This window comes from Eucyclogobius newberryi, unplaced genomic scaffold (assembly GCF_026437365.1).
Source record: "Eucyclogobius newberryi isolate DKJ021-1_F unplaced genomic scaffold, fEucNew1.0.hap1 SCAF_21, whole genome shotgun sequence".
In the NCBI taxonomy this organism is placed as follows: Eukaryota; Metazoa; Chordata; class Actinopteri; order Gobiiformes; family Gobiidae; genus Eucyclogobius; species Eucyclogobius newberryi.
The window spans coordinates 20,479,685-20,498,857 of record NW_027315846.1 but is presented as its reverse complement, the minus strand read 5'-3'; the positions used below and the strand labels follow the sequence as shown (position 1 = coordinate 20,498,857).

General features: G+C 41.6%; 1 protein-coding gene across 3 annotated transcripts in view; it reads left to right on the top strand.

Annotated features, from left to right (window-relative positions):
* The first annotated feature begins 16,679 nt into the window (after positions 1-16,679).
* LOC140370089 (serine/threonine-protein phosphatase 2A 56 kDa regulatory subunit gamma isoform) overlaps positions 16,680-19,173 on the top strand; it is a 32,675-nt gene continuing 30,181 nt past the window's right edge. For all 3 annotated transcript variants that reach the window (XM_072457038.1, XM_072457040.1, XM_072457037.1), the window contains exons 1-3: positions 16,680-16,721; positions 16,817-16,876; positions 18,783-18,927. In XM_072457038.1, coding sequence (XP_072313139.1) covers positions 16,695-16,721; positions 16,817-16,876; positions 18,783-18,927 — 232 coding nt within the window. In that variant the 5' untranslated portion in view covers positions 16,680-16,694. The remainder of the gene's footprint in view (positions 16,722-16,816; positions 16,877-18,782; positions 18,928-19,173) is intronic.

Here is a 19,173-nt window from a genome sequence, read left to right as displayed (position 1 = left end):
GCAATAGTGAACAAGTGTTGCAGCGGGTCGGGAAACATCGGTGTGGGTAACGCAGTCCGAGCCTCATTATGACTTGAGCAAACGTTTGTGGGCTACATGGAGGACCCAACTCCTCCTACTCTTCTCGGCAACAAGACCAATGAATTCGCATCGCAGCAGTCTGTCAAAATGTGTTCCACCACTGAATTGTGTAACTGAGATTTTTTTAGCGGATAGCATCGGCCGGTGTTATTAATAATGTACATATTTGTAGAACGTTCCATTTTTTGCAAGCAGAATATCAATTTATTGTCCAAAACCTGGAGCTGGAGGACTGTGTAAGGAGCCAAGGATTTCAGTCTATTTTCACTTTTTAAGGTGTGGACAAAGACAAAAAACATAGCTTTTTCAGTTAACGAAGCAAAACAGGGCGGACCACCCAAGTACAATGTTCCATAAGGTAATATCAGACTTTAATGCAATCGATAACATTTATAATATTTAGATTTAGGCAAGGCACAGTGGTATAATAAAATGATACACATAATTATAATCAGAGAATAGCATGGTGGAACCAATAAACTTGAAGAGAGTTAGATATGTTTGTTAAATGGGTTGTACAACACAAAACGCCTTCTTTAAAACTGCTCATCCATCAGCCACATTAGGAGCCTCCTACACGTTGTGCTACACTGTGCTATTGAGCAGTGCAGATCAAAGATTATCAGCAGAATTCACAAGCTACAGATCTGTTGCTTGTGAATTCTGCTGAATCTACAGCTCAAGTTTATTTGAAGAGCACAATTCATAAACAAGCTAATTCAAAGTGCTTCACACAACAAGAAAAAAATGCATTAAAATCACAAAACAGATAAAGACAAAACAAAATCAGTCATAAGTACGGCAAAAAAAAAATGTTTTTAGAACATTTATTTGAACGTTGTCAGAGTAGAACCTGTCTCACATCTTCAGGAAGACTGTTCCTGATTTTAGCTGCATAAAACTGAACCGCAGATTCTACATGTTTAGTCCTGACTCTGGCACCAGCAGGAGGCCGGCCCCTGAGGTCCATGTTTAGTCCTGACTCTGGCACCAGCAGGAGGCCGGTCCCTGAGGTCCATGTTTAGTCCTGACTCTGGCACCAGCAGGAGGCCGGCCCCTGAGGTCCATGTTTAGTCCTGACTCTGGCACCAGGCAGTACTATGTTTTATGCCATGAGACTTGTGCACAAGCAGAGCTGCTTTAAAGTCTGTTTTGTGAGACAATGTCTTTGACATACAGATCAGGGCCATTGGCAGAATTTGGGGGACTCTGGGCAAGAAGGCATGGATTTCCCTTCATTAAAAATAAAAATAAAATTGTACAATTCAAGGCCCCTAAGACCCTGGGGCCCAGGACAACCGACCTCTTTGCCCCTGTGTGTCAACTGCCCTGATCCAAATAACAATGATTATGGTATTTCAAATGTTTTCAATAATTGATTAAGAATTAACCAAATTAGTAGTCAGGGTTACAAGTGAGCTGCACTCATTGGTAACTCAGTGACAGATGTATGAAGCTGGATGCTGGTCTTAATCACTGGTAATTATGTCGCCACATAATAAGGCCCTTGTAGTGTCTTGTTGAACAAAGAGTGTGAGTCAAAGAGCTGCGTCGCAGTTATTTCTTCCTTTACCTCAAATGGAACAGTCAGGTGACTCCTCGGCCTGTTGCCTAGGGACTAATTAGTGTTGAAGAGAGAAAGAAATGTCTCTTATTTAGAAATAGCCAATTAAGGCCAAATTATGTGCATCCATACCTGCCAGGAATGGTATTTTGCACTTGTCCTTTTGTGCCTGGAGCAAAGATACAGCACTGGGGTGATTAAAAGTCTGAATTAGCCGAACGTCCATTAGATCCTCCCACACAGCCGTGGCACGCGTCTTCAAAGAGCTGTTTATTTACCTCACTACAGTGATGTGGAAATGCTTTAAGTTATGATTGCACTTGATGGATTCCATTTCTCCATAAAGTGTTTTCTTTCATCTTGTCTCAGGTCCCAGCCGGGTCACATCAGAGTTTCCACGTCTCCAAGCTTTTTTCATTCCGCTCAAGTGCACTTATAGGTCGGTTCTGATCATATCTACAGTATTCTTTCATGGAGAAGGGAGAGTCTGGCCTTTGGGTGCCTCTCGGTATCTCGTGTGCGTCTCTGAGCGGCTGCAGCGCTCTGATAGAGGCGGGAGAGGCGGGTGGTCTGACCTGCTCTCACTCTGGACCGCACCTTCAATACAGCATTGCAGCCAGGCCAGACTCACAGCAGCACAGGTACAATAGAACAACACTCTGAAGAACTTTATCTCTATTGGAATGTGAGTCTGCAGACGTCATTCTTCCTCACTGGAGAAAATGAGAATGCCTGTTTATTTGAAGATGTGTTTTGTTGAGTGGTGATGAACTTCAGAATGTATCAGATTACTCATTTTTGGAACCGTGCGCTGTAGTGTGATTATGCAAACTCACGACAGCCTCACGTCACACCAGCATATCTCTGTTTAAGACCCTCCCCCGTGACGTCTTTGGCCTGTAAGTCCTCTAACAGAGCTGCTTGTGCTGCCTTGATTGAAGTCAGTATAGTTCATTTGCCTCAGGACAAGTTGGAAAAGATCGCTAATCACTTATACACTCTGTAATGATTAGTTATGATTCATTACATTTGGACACTGGATACTGAATACCTGACTTTTATTTCTTCTCTAGATAGAAACGGGGCTAAAGGGTAATTTATGCTCTACGTTCGAGACTACGAATACGCATAGAGACTTCTATCTGTCCTCCTTCTTGTTTCAGTCCATAGGAGTTTAGTGTGCTCACATCCTATGCAAAACATCTGAGAGTATGTGGGCGCCTCCATCCTTTCTCTTCCATTTTAGTCAATTCTCAGCTCTCAGACTGATTTTTGTTAGCCCTCGGGATTCCTGCTATATTGGCAAAATAATCAAAAGTAGTACTTTTTAATGTAAAATTAGAGTGCTCTTTGTTGCAAAGCCCAATATGTTCGTATTAAGGAATGTCAAAGCCTCAAAATCCAGTCAACTAAAACATAGTGATTAAATCTAATATATGCAGGATTCCCAGGTAAGCAAAACGATTCCTTTCACTCTTTTCTCTCGATGCTTTCCTCGCAGAACAACCTGTATTGTCTTTTTCTTTTTTGCGAGGCGTTCACAAACCATCACAGTAAACAAAAGCAATGACAGGGGATATTGCTTTTGGGGAAGAAATTAGTTGGTCATATTTAATTTTCTATCAATTTACATAGTTTGACGATTCATGCATAACTTGAATCACTTGTGTGCTTTTACGCCATTGCTGATTTCTTGTTTCTAGTGTATCTTTGAATTCAGCAAACACTCAGATTTGAATGTTCTTTGATCAGTCCATATTCGGTAACTTAGTTAATTTTGCTTAGAAATCAAACCAAATATAGTGTAAATGTCAGAAATTACAGCAACAACCAACACTCATTTTGTAACTAACACAAAAGGAATGTTTATTAATTAGGCCCGAGCGCCACAAGCTGGTGAGAAGCCTGTCAATTCAATCATTTTTACACATGGGAACATTCTGACAATGAACATTGACAAAAATTCAGGAAAATGTGTACACCTCTAAAAATCATGCCTTTCATGCCAACATTCTGGCATCTGGCAATCTTATTATTCAAATGTATTTATTTTTTTAAATCAGCGCCCCCAATGTACAAAAAATGCATGGCAAGATAGGAAATGGCCAAAAGAAATCTGATCGTAGAAACATGACATTTGGCACAGAGGTAGACAGTGACCAGGGATCCATATTTGATACAAATTTGGTAAGCATGACTCTGCAGTTTTTTGTTTTTTTTTGGGGGGGGGGGGTTTGGCCAACGCCTTGAAGGGAGGAAATTGGTAAAAATGTTGGTCAGGAGTGGGGCATGGTTTGGATCAATAGAAATGCCAATCGAGGCTGACAATGGACTGAGAGATACAAACAATGTACAGAACATGAGAATATGATGGGAGATCAGTTTACTTTTCAGTAGTGTATTTTCTGAATTTGAATTTAAAAATGAAGAATGGACCAATGAAGCATGAGACTAAGTGTCAGTGAATTTGAGTTAAGTAGTTAGTTAAGCATATCCAGGCTGTGGGCCCCATTGCGAGAGCATGTCCCTCACTGGTTGACTTCTCTGTTTTTTAAAATGTCATGCCCATCCTGCTGGAAAATGGTGCACATCACTACTATAAAATCTCTCTTGTGTCTCTTGCATTCCCTGTCCACCACTTCCGCCTTCCTGTTCGTCAGGTTGTGTAGGTCGTTTCGTAAGGGCCAGGTAAATATATGTCACAATGTCTCGCAAATCGACTGATTATTACAACTTGAAATGAACAATTATATGTATAGTGTTGTTGCGACGCAGAGTGTCACATGCCGCATGTCGCCACCCTCCATTGCGCCTCATTTCCAGTGTGGTCCGGCTGACAGTACCGGGGTCCTCCGTGTAGCCGGCTGCAAGGTTGTCATGTCCCCAGCTGGAGTCCTCGGTGTAGCTGGTCCTGGGTATGTCTCTCAGAGGTCTAACCAATTTTACACCAGCCTAATTTCGAACATCTCTCTCTCTCTCTCTCTGTCTCTCTCTCTCTGTCTCTCTCTCTCTCTCTCTCGGCTGTTCAGATCCAAAGGCACTGGCCCTTTTTTTTATCACTAACCAGTTAAATTTCTGGGAACCTAAAATAAATTATGTAATTTATACAATCAATACTGGTTCTGTCAATGAACAAACCTGAGTTTTCTTTATTTTAATTGTTTTTCTGGATTAATCTCTACTCTTAATTTAATCTGATTGGTTCTAATTTCATCAAAACAATACTAGATCCCTCCATCATGCCACATAAGGCATTAGTTTTGTGCACTCATGTAATCTAGCATTCCCCAAGTTACTTTTTCAAATTGGTAAGCATTAGTTTTGGTCAGGTCTTCACCGCAATCCCAGAGCTCGGCATCACAAGAAAAAGAGATGCACGTTTTGAAAAACTCCTTCCCCTTTGTTTTAACCACTATGTCAGGTGTCGGCAATCTTTACCTCTCAAGAGCCATTTGGATCTATTTTCCACAATAAAGGAAACACCGGGAGCCACAAAACTATTTTGACATTTTAAATGAAATAACGCTTCATATAAATGTTTGGGGGTTTTTTCTGCCTTTGTGCAATGTACATTAATAATTAATTAATTCAATGAACGACAGCAGAGAAAATTAAATAAAATGTTTGTATCCAATAAAAATGTACCGTACCGTTGTAGCGTGGGGGAAAAGTAGCAACTTAAAGTCTGAAAAGCTTTGTATGTATCTAGTGATGTTACTTCCTGGTTCTGGTCAGGACCCGAGCAGCAGCGTTCTGGATGTACTGCAGCTGTTTTACAGCTCGTTTGGAGAGGCCAGTGAGCAGGCCGTTACAGTAGTCTAATCTACTGGAGACAAATGCGAGTGATCCAAGTCTGGTTCAGACTATATTTTTGATTTTGGCAATGTTTTTAGATAGTAAAAAGAACATTGTAAACTGTTTGCAGCTGCCTTTACGTTCTCATTCTAATTCTTTAATATGATTAGTTTATAAGCATTTTTCACAACTCGGTAAATCTAGCAACAACCCAGCCCGCAAACAACATAACATAATTCACAAGTATTCTCTCACAAGTATGAATTTGATGTAGCCATTGAATGGCACCTTTCCCAGCCTCTAATGAATAGTTTGTAGTGCTTTGGTGTGGCTGAGAACCACAGTTTGGTCATAATCCACCTGGATTTGATTCAGTTTCCTCAGATTCTGCACCGGCTCCTCTCTGAGGAAGATGAGAGGGAAACCTGCCCCTGAGAGCCCACGACCACACCCACATGTGTGACACTGATCCTTTCACATTGGACAGCGCACACGTGCAGCCTCAGCCCAGAGGATGCGTCTGGATGGAAAAGTTTGGATGTGCGATGCTTTCCGGTGCCTGATTACAAAGTGCACTCTATTACAGGTTATAAATGACTGTCCTGGTATAACCCAGAGTATGAAACCCAATGAAGCAATAGCACACAATAAACAAGGGAATGTAAAGGGAATGGAGAACCCAACATCTCACTAAAACTATGTATCTGGAATATACAACTCCTGCAATGGACACAATCGATGGATACCTAAAGAATTTACTTTGCTGACTCTGACTCATGTAGGGTTGTGTTAATGCTAATATACTGTCTTTATGTCTTAACATTTTGGATAAGTCAAGCTTTTAAAATAACTTGCCATTTGTCATTATCAGCAAATGTTATTGATGTTTTGACTTAAAACATAAAACATACTTTGTTATTAATGTTTTTATTATTTGCCGTGCTTAGAGGTGCTTAGAGTTTTATCGTTTACCACAGCCTGTGCACGCTCCTCTGTTCATTCACGTCTGCTGGTCTCTGCGGGCTACGTCCACATGGGAGATCCCTCTTTTTCAGAGCTTTCTTCAGGCCCTCTATTTTTAGGCTGCAGACCTCTTGTGACGCATAGAGCCTTAAGGTTAGCTCCTTCACCTTCTGTTACAGTTTCTCTTTCATCGCTGAGTCCAGAGCGGTTTGGATGGCCTTTGTTGCAGTGTCTCTTTTGGGGGACAAGGCTTCTGCTCTGTGCTCCTGCTGGTGGCACGTCCACTGTCAAATCCATCAGTATCTAATGTCTTTTTCCGCAGCTCTTGTATCACTTTGTCTTCATCTTCTGTTTTGGTTTTCAGTCTTGCAACAGTGGTATTTGCAGAGGTGAGTTCTTGTCTGCGGTTGGCTTTGTCCGTTACTGTTGTATTGTACAGAAAACGGACGTGATCTGCTGCTATAACTGTAGCTTCACCGTTTTCAGCTTTGAGCCAGTGTCTTTGGCCTGCCTTTCCTGAGATCTTTGCCTCCGTTTTTGAACGAGGTTGACCTTGACATGGTTGCGTCCTTTATCCCTTTCTCTCTCCAGCTTCTCGCGGAGCTGCTGAACCAGAAAGCGCTCTTTGGCGGATGAGGGCGTCTGGATGATGGGAGATACCACCTGGATCTCCTTGGCCCCAGGCCCCCTGCTGGTGTGGGGCAGAGCAGGGCCTCCAGGTCAAAGTCTTTGGCATAGAGGAGTTCATCATCCTCAGACATGTACAGACACCAGGGCTTGATGCATGCACTGTTGCTACTCCGTGTCTCGATCAGTAATGAGCCGAGGTTGGGGCTTATATTTATGGAAAAGAATAGAATCTATGATGCGTACATTCTGTCATCGTCTCTATGGTAATCAGTGCAATCATCTCCGGTAATCAGCATCTAATCCGGAGAAAATACTATTTGATCGACAAACCATACGATTTTTCAATAAACACAATTTAGAATGTTGTTCATTGGACTCACCCATTTATATGTATCATCTAATTTTTGTGGTTGACGAATTATTTGGACAAAAATATAATACAGACATACAGAGATTTCAAAAATATCTTTCTCCCGGTACATTTGACACTATAGGACTAATGTGTCTGTAAAATCTGCTGCTCCCTTTTACCACCACTACTACTTACACTAAACGTTTGAATGCATTATAATGAGTATAACTTTTGAGTATTAAATAAAGTTTTATTGAACAACTTTTATGTGAAAATAGCAACTGTCAGATTTTACCTCTAGACTCCGCAATACTAAATGACTAAATGTAAATGTCATTAAGTCAATTAAGTCAATTCATGTATAGTGCTTTTTATTGGTTGCTTATAGCTCAATAGCGTCATTCAGCAAGTTTCATTTCATAAAGCCTAATATCTAATTCAAGTCACAAGACATGCCCTGAATATGTGACGTACAATTCCTTCAAATACATGTCCCTCTTGTCACCATGGATCCCCCTGTCTCCAAACATGCCAACAATGGAACATCAAAATGCCATATATATAACACACACCGCACATATAGTATTTCCTCATGGTTTATCGCGGCTTTAGGGCCCTCTCCCGTGCGTGCTCGTCTGTTTGTGTTCGCCGGCGATATGGAAGCTGACAGATTACAGCGTCAAAGGCGTTTCATCATTCCTCTTATCACTGACATATCATGCTGCGCGGACATATATCTGCAATGGAATCGTAGAGGGCCTCCTCCTCGCTCACAACAGCCCTGTCCACATAAGAGAAGGAAAGATTATGAAGCAGTCCAGGGCTTGTAATGCGAGTCTATTTGTCCACTCTGATATTAGAGCACAGTCCAGCTCAAGATCTCGAGACGGGAGGCCTCAGTAACATCAGTGTAGCTCGAATTGAGACATATTGTGAAGGATTTTGGAATTGGTTACATTTACAAAGCTCTTTTCTACTGGATGATACATAAAAGCGCTGTATGTTGAAGAACCGCATAATGCTAAATCAGGTTTGAATACATTTAGTTTGGTAATATGACCAAATGTAAAACTTTTGCTCCCTCTGGATATGGCAAGGCAAGGCAAGTTTATTTGTAGAGCACATTTCATACACAAGGCAATTCAAAGTGCTTCACACAGCAGGAAAAATGCATTAAAATCACAAGAAATTACAGAAACAGAAATACAATAAAATTCCAACTGATTGTCTAAACTAATCAAATCACAAACAAAAGAGAAGTGTGCAAAGAAAAAATCCTTTCAGTCATATGCGCAGCTAAACAAAACTGTTTTTAGCTTAGATTTGAACATTGTCAGAGTAGAAGCCTGTCTCACATCTTCAGGAAGACTGTTCCAGATTTTAGCTGCATAAAACTGAAACGCAGATTCCCCATGTTTAGTCCTGACTCTGGCACCAGCAGGAGGCCGGTCCCTGAGGTCCTCAGAGTCCGAGATGGTTCATATGTGACGAAAGCTTTTGATTGACTATTTTAAATATATTTTTTTGCCTTCTTCAGTCATGATTATTTATTTTATATAATTTAATGTTTTGTTTGTCAAAATACAAAGCCTATGCAAAGTTTTCACTCCTACTCGAGCAACTATATGTCTTTAAAGGTGCGATATGTCACTTTTCTGGTGGCGATTCAACTGGCTGCTTGTTTCCATGGTGATATTAGTGTAGTGGGTGATAATTGCACATGTGTGGTTACTACTGCAGTGCTGTGGTTTCAATTCTGGCCTTGACCATTTGCCGAATGTCTCTACCCCCCCCCCCCGCTTTAAAAAAAATAAATAAAACAAAACATGCATTTTTTTATTGTGAATAGGCTCACATTTTAGTGTAATTGAAAATTGCAATACAAATTGAATGGCTATAGAAAAGAGCTTTACAAATATTATATTCAAAAACGTATTTATATCATCAATGCCTGATATGTGAACTTTTTGTTGATTTTTTTTAACTCAATTTCACTGATAGAGTGTGTTTTCAATTTAAGATAATTTAAAGAGTTTGTATCTTGAAAGCGTCTCATGACCCAGCTCAAAGAGGAGGCCGTAAAGTGGTATCCAACCAGCTGAAAGATAAAACTGGTGACTACACGGAAGAAAATGAAATGTTACGAGTTGTTCTGCTTGTGCTTGTGCAAAGATAAGGACTGTGAGAGTCTTAAAAGCAGAGTTGTACATATTGTGTCTGTTTGCAGTGAGTCGTGTAATCCCTCTTTCATCCAGGAGTGTTCTGTCCAAGTGTAGTCATCTGGACACTTTTGGAAATCAATATGTTTGCAGTGGTGGGAAGTAACAAAGAACAAATGTAAAAGTACTGAATAAGTAAGAAAAATGTGTCATCTGTACTTCATTTTAGTACGTTTTGCAGTCGATACGTTTACTTTTACGTCACTACATTTGAGAGCAGGTATCTGTACTTTCTACTCCACAACATTTCTTAAGTAAACAGTTCTATTTTTTGAGACCTGAAATGGTTCATTCATAGTATGTGTTGTTGTTTCTTCTTTCCAATAAACAAAAACATACAAATAAAAGAAATTAAAAAAATAGATCTCAGGAAATAGGAAAAACAGGAACCAATTCATTCTTTCTGTTGAACAAAAAACATCCAGATCAATACTTCTGATGCTTCAATAATTCTCAAAAGGTGTTAAAATTATTTTACATTTTTCTCTAAAAGTACAATTTTCATGTCATATACTTTTACTTATAAAGCAAAATTGTGTACCGGTACTTCTTCCTCCACTGTTTGTTTTGTGTTTTTGACTGTGTTATTTGGACCTGGAGTCTGAAAGAACCATTGATTATTAAGATGGTGGTGCATTGCAGGTCAGCACACCCGCTTACGTCTGAGTGCACTTAAAAACTCATATTGACTCCAGCCAGCACAAGCACTGATTCATTTCACTGTGGATTTGCCAGTGGTGTTTGCAAGTTCACCTATTCAAATTCTAAACCTTTCCTTGCGCAGATTATTTTGTGAAATTTTAAACATTCTACTAATGTTCAAGTTTCAGCTGGAATTGCATTTTATACCATTCCTGAAGCTATGCCGGTGTTCACAGCCAAAAGAGCCCCCATGGAGGGCATCCAACATCCAAATGAAAGCAGGATTACAGCCTGTGTAGACTCACGGTAATGGCTGGGGATTATGCTATGACAGAGGCAGGTATAAGACAGAAGGACTCAAGGCCACTGATTCGAGGACACTTTAAAGGAGATAGTTTCTTCTCAAAGGCAGTATTCCTAGGAGCCTGCCCATCTGTGGAAGTCACAGGGCTCCACGTGGGCCCTCCATCATACAAACATGTCAGCATCTAATTAAGCTGTACATACAGCCAACACACACAAATGATGACTTTGGATTAGAAAGGACGTCCTTGTCTTGGAGAGGATGTGTTATGTGAAGGCTCTGAGTGGATCATAAATTATTAATATATAAAAAATGTATACATAAACCAATTCAAAGATCATGTGGTGGCTTGTAGGAGATACATTATGCTTTTTCAATGGCATTGCATTAATATCATCATTTTACATTTTGTTCATTATAAACCACAAAACTGCAGAACTGATAACCCCGCCTCTTCATAGTGACATTTCACCATAACAAGCAGAGGATTGTCATTTACATGTGCCCCTGGTCTTAGTGTTAAATAGGGCATTGCTGGGCTCATTTTATCAAGTATTGCGTCGGCTCAAAAGGAATGATCGTGACAAAATATGAGGTGGAGTGAAGAAAATTGAGGGTGTACTGTATGAATGGCCAGTATTGTAACTAATAAACTTCAAAACTAGTGCACTGGAGTCCTGTTACTATCACCACATGGAGGAAATAATCATGATAAAACAATTTCCATGTGGATAAATAACACAAATGATAAGTTATAGAATAATGAATACAGTCCAATTGTATGTGATTACATTTTCCCCCAATCACGTAAACAGCGCAATGCCGTTACGCACTCAGCTCTTTGCTGGACACATCCACCTCCAGCTTTGGACGCCTGGTACTGCCCTGTCTACAGTGCTACATAAGTTAGTTTATTTATTTGAGACAGGGACAGTGCACAGTATACATTAACCTCAGGAGACATGCATTGAACCAGGTTGTAGCTCAAGCTAATAGTTTCTCTCTTTCTGTCTTTCTCTCTCTCTCTCCTTTTTTTTTTGTAAGGGTATAGTGTAAAACACATACTTTGAAGATGTACCATAACCGTAGGTGTATTGTAACACCATATGGATACCAATCGCCATAAAACACCAAAAAAGAGGAAGAAGCTCAAGCTAATTTCCAGCTGTAGTCCCTGGGCAGGCTGATGTTATTAGTACCTCTGAAGGGAGGAGCGTATTGGACATGTTTTTAGTGGTAGGGGAAACTGATCTTGATCTTGCTATGAAACGAGTGCGCTAACCCCAACGCTACTGTTCTGCCCACTTCCGCCCACCAGCACATTCACTTAAAATCCTTGTCCCAGTCTGCATAAAACTGGCACCGACAGATAGCACAACACGAGGACTTTCGGCTCCGGCACTCGGCTCTGGAGCTGACCACAGTTGGCTCTGTCCTCACGCCCTCTGGACCACGCAGCATCCCTCTTAGCACTCAGGTGTCACAATGTGCCCGGCAGTGTGACGGTGGATCAGAGGCGCCTGACATCGGGACTATCGCGGGTAATTGCAACAGTCTGGGGATTTGAGCTTCAGGATCGTTCTCTCCCGAGATGTGTTCTGTGCTCAGCGCCTCCTGGTTTTGGACCTGGTTTTGGACACGATCCCACTCCAGCCTCCAGCGGTCAAGTCCAGCCTCTTTATGCCAACGTTAAGCTTATGAACGTAGGAAAATAGCACCCTGGAACTGCCCCCTGGAATAGGCTCCCGTTGAGGCAAAGTCCGTGGGCAAAATACAGCCATCAGAGTCTTATATGTGGGCGGGGATAGGGGGAAGGGGAAAACAGGAATTTTCTGAGCATTCGAGCCTCAGTTGCAGGACAAATTACTCAAACATTCAGGAATCAATCAATATACAACTTTGAATAAACTGATGATGAGGAAATACAGTTGTAACAAGGATAAAAGCTCATTAAAGATAAAGATGCCCTGTTATGTCCCCTGGCTCAGGGGGTGATATAGGGGTCATCCAGATAGACATTAACAAAACAGAACATGTGCCAAAGAGGCTCACTGGGTCTAATTGTAAGACTGTAGAAGAGACACAAAGTTGGCACACTCGGCCTCCAGGCTCTTCCCAGTCTGCAGTGTACAACATGCTCCCTCGCTGCTGGCCACTAAATACGTCTGGGCACGTCCAAGATGTCTGGTTTCAGCAAGTCGATGTTGTCTATTCCTCCGACCAGAAGCCAGCCTGGTCCTTGTCCAGAAGCAGGGGCTGGTACCTACCGCCGACCCCCTCCCTCCCAGAACACCGCCAACCCATTTCTCAGGTCTGGTCCAGCATTCTGGAGAAAGGAGAGAGGCCAACGGGACATCCGGGACAGACCCCTTCTGTACAGCCGGGGGCCCTCTGGGCCCAGGTGGCCCTGATTGCAAAGCCCCCGACTAGGATGGCTAGGGGTCATCACAGTCCGCTTTCATTGGTAATCAAACAATTCCAATATATTATGAATGACAAAAAACAAACTCTATCATGGTTTAATCTCATCCTTAACTTTTATGCCTGCTTATTTAAAGATGCAAACACTGCTCTGTTTTAAAGTGTGGCAATAACCTAATGTTACAAGTCAGATCTGTGCTTTCTCCAATCATGCAGATAAACACACAGATAAACAGGTGACTGACCCCTCACCAAAGTTATGTAGTGCACCTTTAAATAAGATCATTTCAAGTTATAAAACTTGTCTTGTCCTTTTCCTTCTCCACATGTGGATAATGACGTCCAGTATTTCACTCAAACACATCCCAGTCACTGCATGGTCCACCTCTTATCACCAAGATCTCCCACCTGGCCCTGCTGAGGTCTTTGTTCTGCCTGCCTGCTGTAGCCGGCCCCTCTCATGAGCGCATTGTGGCACCGCTCGCCACATTGAGGTGTCTGCTGATCTGGTGCCAAATCGAGGCAGGCGTGTGGTTGAGTTCATAGGGCGGAGGGATGTTAAAGAAGGGGCAACTATCTGCAAAATGAAGAAAGTCAGCAAACGTTTAGACAGGGACGGCCACTGGAGCTATGTTGGTGATGTATGTCAAATATTCAGTTGGAACTGGATGATTTTGAATGTTTTTGTTGTATCAGTGGTGGTGACAGTGGCACAATGGCAGAATTCACCCTCCAGTATGGAAGTATGATCAAAAATTTCCCCTTCAAAGTAATTTTATCCAACTCAAATGGGGGTTATTAAGGGAGTAATTTTTCAATTAGAGACATGACGAGAACATTCTCCCACTGTGAGTTGTTGAATCTAATCAGAATCAGAAAGTTTATTGGCATTATCAATGAACAGGATTCACAAACATAGGAACTTGCTTTGGTGATGCGGTTCAACATAAAACAATGAACAATGATAAAACAACCTATATAAAGTCATATGTCGTATGTAAAATTTGTCTGTCAGTGTATGTCTCCATGTTCGCCCTGACTAAATCCTTTCAGCCCCATAGAAGAACATCAGTTGCAAAGTGAAACGTATTTGACTGATATTTTGTCTTTAAATGTTAAAAATGTGTCTGTCATGGCCTGGACTCGACAGGCTTCATTCTTGGTATGATTTGTATGGGAGAAAAGCCAAGCTCTTTGTAAAAGCAGAATTAATTTTCTCCTATCACTCAAAGGGACGTGTAGTGTCACACAAACACACACCTCCCTATTCAGCGCAGCACACACAGGAAATGAAGCGGTCCTATCTATCTGTAATAACGGAGCATTGTGGTAGAGCCAGAGCGCGGACAGAGATGGAAACTGTGCGATTTAGAGACGAGCACCTCTCACAGCCTGATCAATAGCCAGCACTGGACCAGAGCTGTTCCACACAGGCACATGTCTACAGGTCAGGGCACTGTCCCTCCTGAGATGTGATTACAGCCGCAAGCTGACGCTGGGCCAAAGACAAACTATAGCTCTGGGTTAGAATTTACTGTCCAGAAAGGAGCGTTATTAAAGAGAGAGGGGGGGCCACTGTGGCGACTGAAGAGGTCAAAGTCAGTGGAAGAAGTTCACTGACATGAGTCCAGTCCCTCAGTCTTTGGACAGATCCAAAATTGTATTTGTGAATTCACTTTTTGGGAGATGACACGCCAATGTAAAGATCATCTTTATTAAAGCCATTGTCTCGGCCTATTTGAGCTCCTCAGACTTCTTGCTCTCTGCTATCCATTAAACAATGGGCTACTCTTATGCGTTCCAGTTATTTTTCTCCAATATGTTTATGTAAAAATAAAATATTTATATCAAAAGTATGTTGGCGAGTTCTATGTGGCAGAGCTCAGAGTCATGCTTCAGTTCAGGTACAGCTGATTCACAGTGACTTCTCATCATGTGTTCAGAATATGGAACATCTAGAAAGATGCACTGCTGCCCTCACAAGGACACTCAGCTCAGGTACAACCACCACAAACCAGACGACTCGGAACAAAACAGATTATCTGTTATAAATATTTAGAGACTTTTGATACTGTAACCATTTTAGAAATGTTTTTAAATGATGCCTCTAAATTGAGCCCGCACACCTTGATTAAACGTGAAAGTTTATAATTGTGTACTGTACATTAACCTTATCCTACATATAGTTTTTTCTTAATCTGTGATCTTCACAATCTAGATAGAATTTGACGTTGGCATAATGTCAGACGGAGGACAAGGGCCAATCGGCTTAAGGCTTAACTCAAAGGTTACAACAAGGTTTTTCACAGAAGAAAATCCACCAACCAGACTCTAATTTATCTTTGGATGGGTTCACAAACTTGCCATTATAATCTTGCATCTATACCACCAGCTTTTGCTCAGATAGTAAAATTCTGACCTCAGTTAATTTATGATGTTAGAGAAGATGCTTGTGCTAGTTTTTGTTTTGATGTGGATGCGTTGACTCATTAATTAGACTTAATCTACTGGGCCAATCGCAAGCTACATAATATTGTGTAATGAAATTGATAAACTTGTTACAACAGTGTTTCCTCATCATTCATTTACACAAAGTAGTATTTTCATTCGTTTGATTATTGGTAATCCTGTTTTATTTCACAACTGAGGCTCGAGGGTGCCAAAAATTCCTATTTTCTCCTATCCCCTAACCCCGCCCACATCCCTGTACTTAGTTGTGATTACTAGACAAATGAAGACCCTGCGTGACACATGCAGAGGTCTAAATGCAACTTTTCAAAAAATAACAATCTGCTGCTTGTCACGCTGAAACGTCACATAAAGAGGCGGGGCTTATCAGTTGCGTAGTTTTGAACAGGAAGTAAAGATACGTTTCTGTTATTAAGTCGTTTTGGATCAATTTACAATGAACAAAAGGTAATTTACAAAGAACAAAATGTAAAAAGATGATATACGTATGTTACAGATGAATAGGCCTACTACAACAATCAAGTACTTGGGAAAAATGTCTACTTTAAACTATGGGCCGTCTAGAAAGTTATGATATAACGTGAACCCAACTTGCTGCAATTAAATTAAATCAACACTAATTCTTTGAGGTAAATATCACATGGATAAAATTAAAAAAGCTTTGGACGGGTCATTAGATCATTATTTTTCACGGACCATTCTGTATTTAATTTACTTATTGGCCACTTTGTGTCTATTTCTGTACCGTGTTTATTGTGCTTCTTTTTTGGTATAATCGGTAATCGGTATAATGTCTTTTTAACTGTGTAAACTCTAAGAACTAAGCTTTATGTCACGTTAAACTATGTGTTAAACGATATGTGCGTGAAAAAACGTGTTTCGTTCCAATCTTTTCCACGGCGCTCCACGTGCCACACACTGCCCCCGTGCGGCGGACGCGTGCAGCTGCAGCGGTGCCACACGGGCCCGAAGTGCAGCCGCAGCAGCGGGAGCAGCAGCAGCAGCGGCGGGACGGGTCCTGTGTGATGAAGAGACCCGTGTGTCCGGAGCAGAGCCACAGCTGTAGCGGGAGGAGGGTGACATGCGGCGCTCGTAGCCCGGACTCGGTCACATGGTGCGGGGATGATGAGCGCGGAGCAGCTCGGTGTGATTCAGACTTGAGTGGAGCACTTCATTAGGACCTGACCCGCTGGGGACTCCCGCCTCAGCAGCACCAGCACCAGCAGCAGCAGCAGCAGCAGCAGCAGCAGCAGGATGCCCCACAAGAGCAAGAAGGACAAGGTAAACTTCTCACACACTCTCTGCACATGTGTTTTTTATATTTTATCATGCACTGCGTAGTTCCGTGAAGTTTACATGTTTTGCATTTTGTTTAGGAATCCTCCAAGTCTGGAAGGTCAAAGAAATCTGACAAGAATGGGCCCCCAGACCAGGATGTGAGTAGTGTACACCTTTTATTATTTTCTTTTATTTATCTATTATTTTATTGTATTGCTCTGTCCTTTTTCGTTTGTGTTTTGTGTTGTTCTGTAGAAAACTTTGTGGCTACTGTTGAGTAGGATCTGTGTCTTTAGTGCTGCCTGTAAACATTTTACTTTTGCATTTCTTTTATTGTTGTTCTTTTACATTTTATTTGTATTATTGCTATCAAACTTTAACCAAAAGTATGTAAAAGTAGAGAAATAGAGAAAATCCCTTCAATTCAAGTTGGCCTATTAAATGCTTTCCATCAAAATCACACATTGTCGCCAACATTGTACCGTAATTAAATAACAATGCAGTCATGTGATAAACTTGTTTCCAGTCTGTTTATCGTGCAGAGAGAAGACAATGATCAATTATTAAATGAAATGACCAGTCACAATGAATTAGATTAGTTGTATCAGACGCAGTGACTGTCTACAATGTCGTTTAGGAACTTCAGCAAATGTTAAGCTTCACGTTTGGCCATTTTAACAGTGTGTATTCTCGATTTCTAGCGCTAAATGTCCCTCCCCACTCTTCACCACCACGAGAGGCTTATATCTGTCCTTTTGCCTACATTAAACTCTACGCACTTTAATATAGAAAAGTAATAAAACAGCTTTGTGCAGTTTGGCAGCTCTGTAAATACATAGTACCTCTTGAGTAGGATTTCTAGGACAAAGTAAAACGTTTTGATGATAGGTTTGTACCGCAACACTTTGACCTCCCTGACCCCTCCATCCCAAACCAGCCCAAACTCAGCGGACACTCCTTTAGCAGGCGAAGAGAGTCGAGAAGCTTGTGGACATGACCGTTTCTCCATCTAAAACTTTAATGGGTCTTTCATTCTTTTTGATTCAGGCCCTTTCTCATGTGACCGGCCCAGGATGATCTTATGACATTGTTTTTGTTCTAAAAGTGCAAATTCATCAATCCCGCTCTGCCTGGTTTCAGAGGATAAAGTGAGCCTTTGTGGCAGTTTGTGTTGCATAATGAGCATGTATAAAAGGTTATAATGAAGATTTGGACTAATTTTAGGACCCGAGGAATATATAAGATGTGGAAAGATATAGAGATTCTTGGATGACGCGTGCAATCTGTTCAGGATACTGTTACTTCAGGCAAATTGTAAATATAATATGTATCGGTCACAGATGAGGATGACTCTTTGTCTCATGTATAATATTCTCTTTTTAAAAACAAAGATGCTAGTTTTAGGATCAATACGGGCTGCGCAATATATCTCAATCCAATCGAAATCACAATTATTTGAGTTGGCGCAAATACCAAATTGCAAAGAATTCAAGTATATACAGTAGATAATATAATGTCCTCTGCAAACAACAAACTATTCTATATATTTATGGGAAAATCTGGTTGTATTTGTCTTTTTAAATCTCGACAAACATGCGCTAAAATGCAAGGACTTCTTAAAAAAATCATGGTGTTATCATTGTTATCCGAGAAACTTAAAAAACTGAAATATTAATCTCGTCCTTATCGTTCATCTCTAATCATGGGCAGTGTTGGGCTCAGATTGACTGACCGCTGGCCCCGCTGTTTGTCCCATTGGCAGCTCCATCAGCCCTCCTCGTACTTCAGTGTCCCATCCGTCAGTGCCCCTGTACTGTACACCGCTCGCTCAGCTCACGTTACCTCTTACAACCACCTGATCTGATTCGGAAAGCAACCTGACTCTAAGCACGACATCCTCCCTCCCTCCGTCACTATCGCCCGCTCCTTCCCCGCTGCGAGCGCCGGAGCTGGGAAAGAGAGGGCGGTAAAGTGAGCCCCCGTCCCGTACCCTCTCCAGCTCTAGGAACTACCTCGTCCCAAAGTGATCTGTAACCAGAGCCGCTGCTTTCTTGTGTTTCGCAGGGTAAGAAGGTGCCGCCCGCCGCCCAGCTCCTCAGGGTGAAGCAGCCGGGGTCACACTCGGCCGTGAAGCGCGAGAAGAGGTTCAGCACGTCCACGTTCCCCCTGAGTGCGAACAGAGAGCTCCAGAAGCTGACCCCGCTCGTAGGTATGTCCGTGGGTCACGCTCTACACACAGTATATTCATCAAAGCACTTTACGTGGCAGAACTCACACACAGATACTGCAGCGGGACACAACGTCATAACAAATTTGAGAAGCACTGCTCTGGACAGTAGTGATATAGTTCTTTAGTTCACCACATCTTTTTCATGATGATTAGTAACCATTTGGATACAATAGAAGGATGGATAATGCATGGAGTGAGCTTTGTTGGAGTTCTGGAAGTGACGGG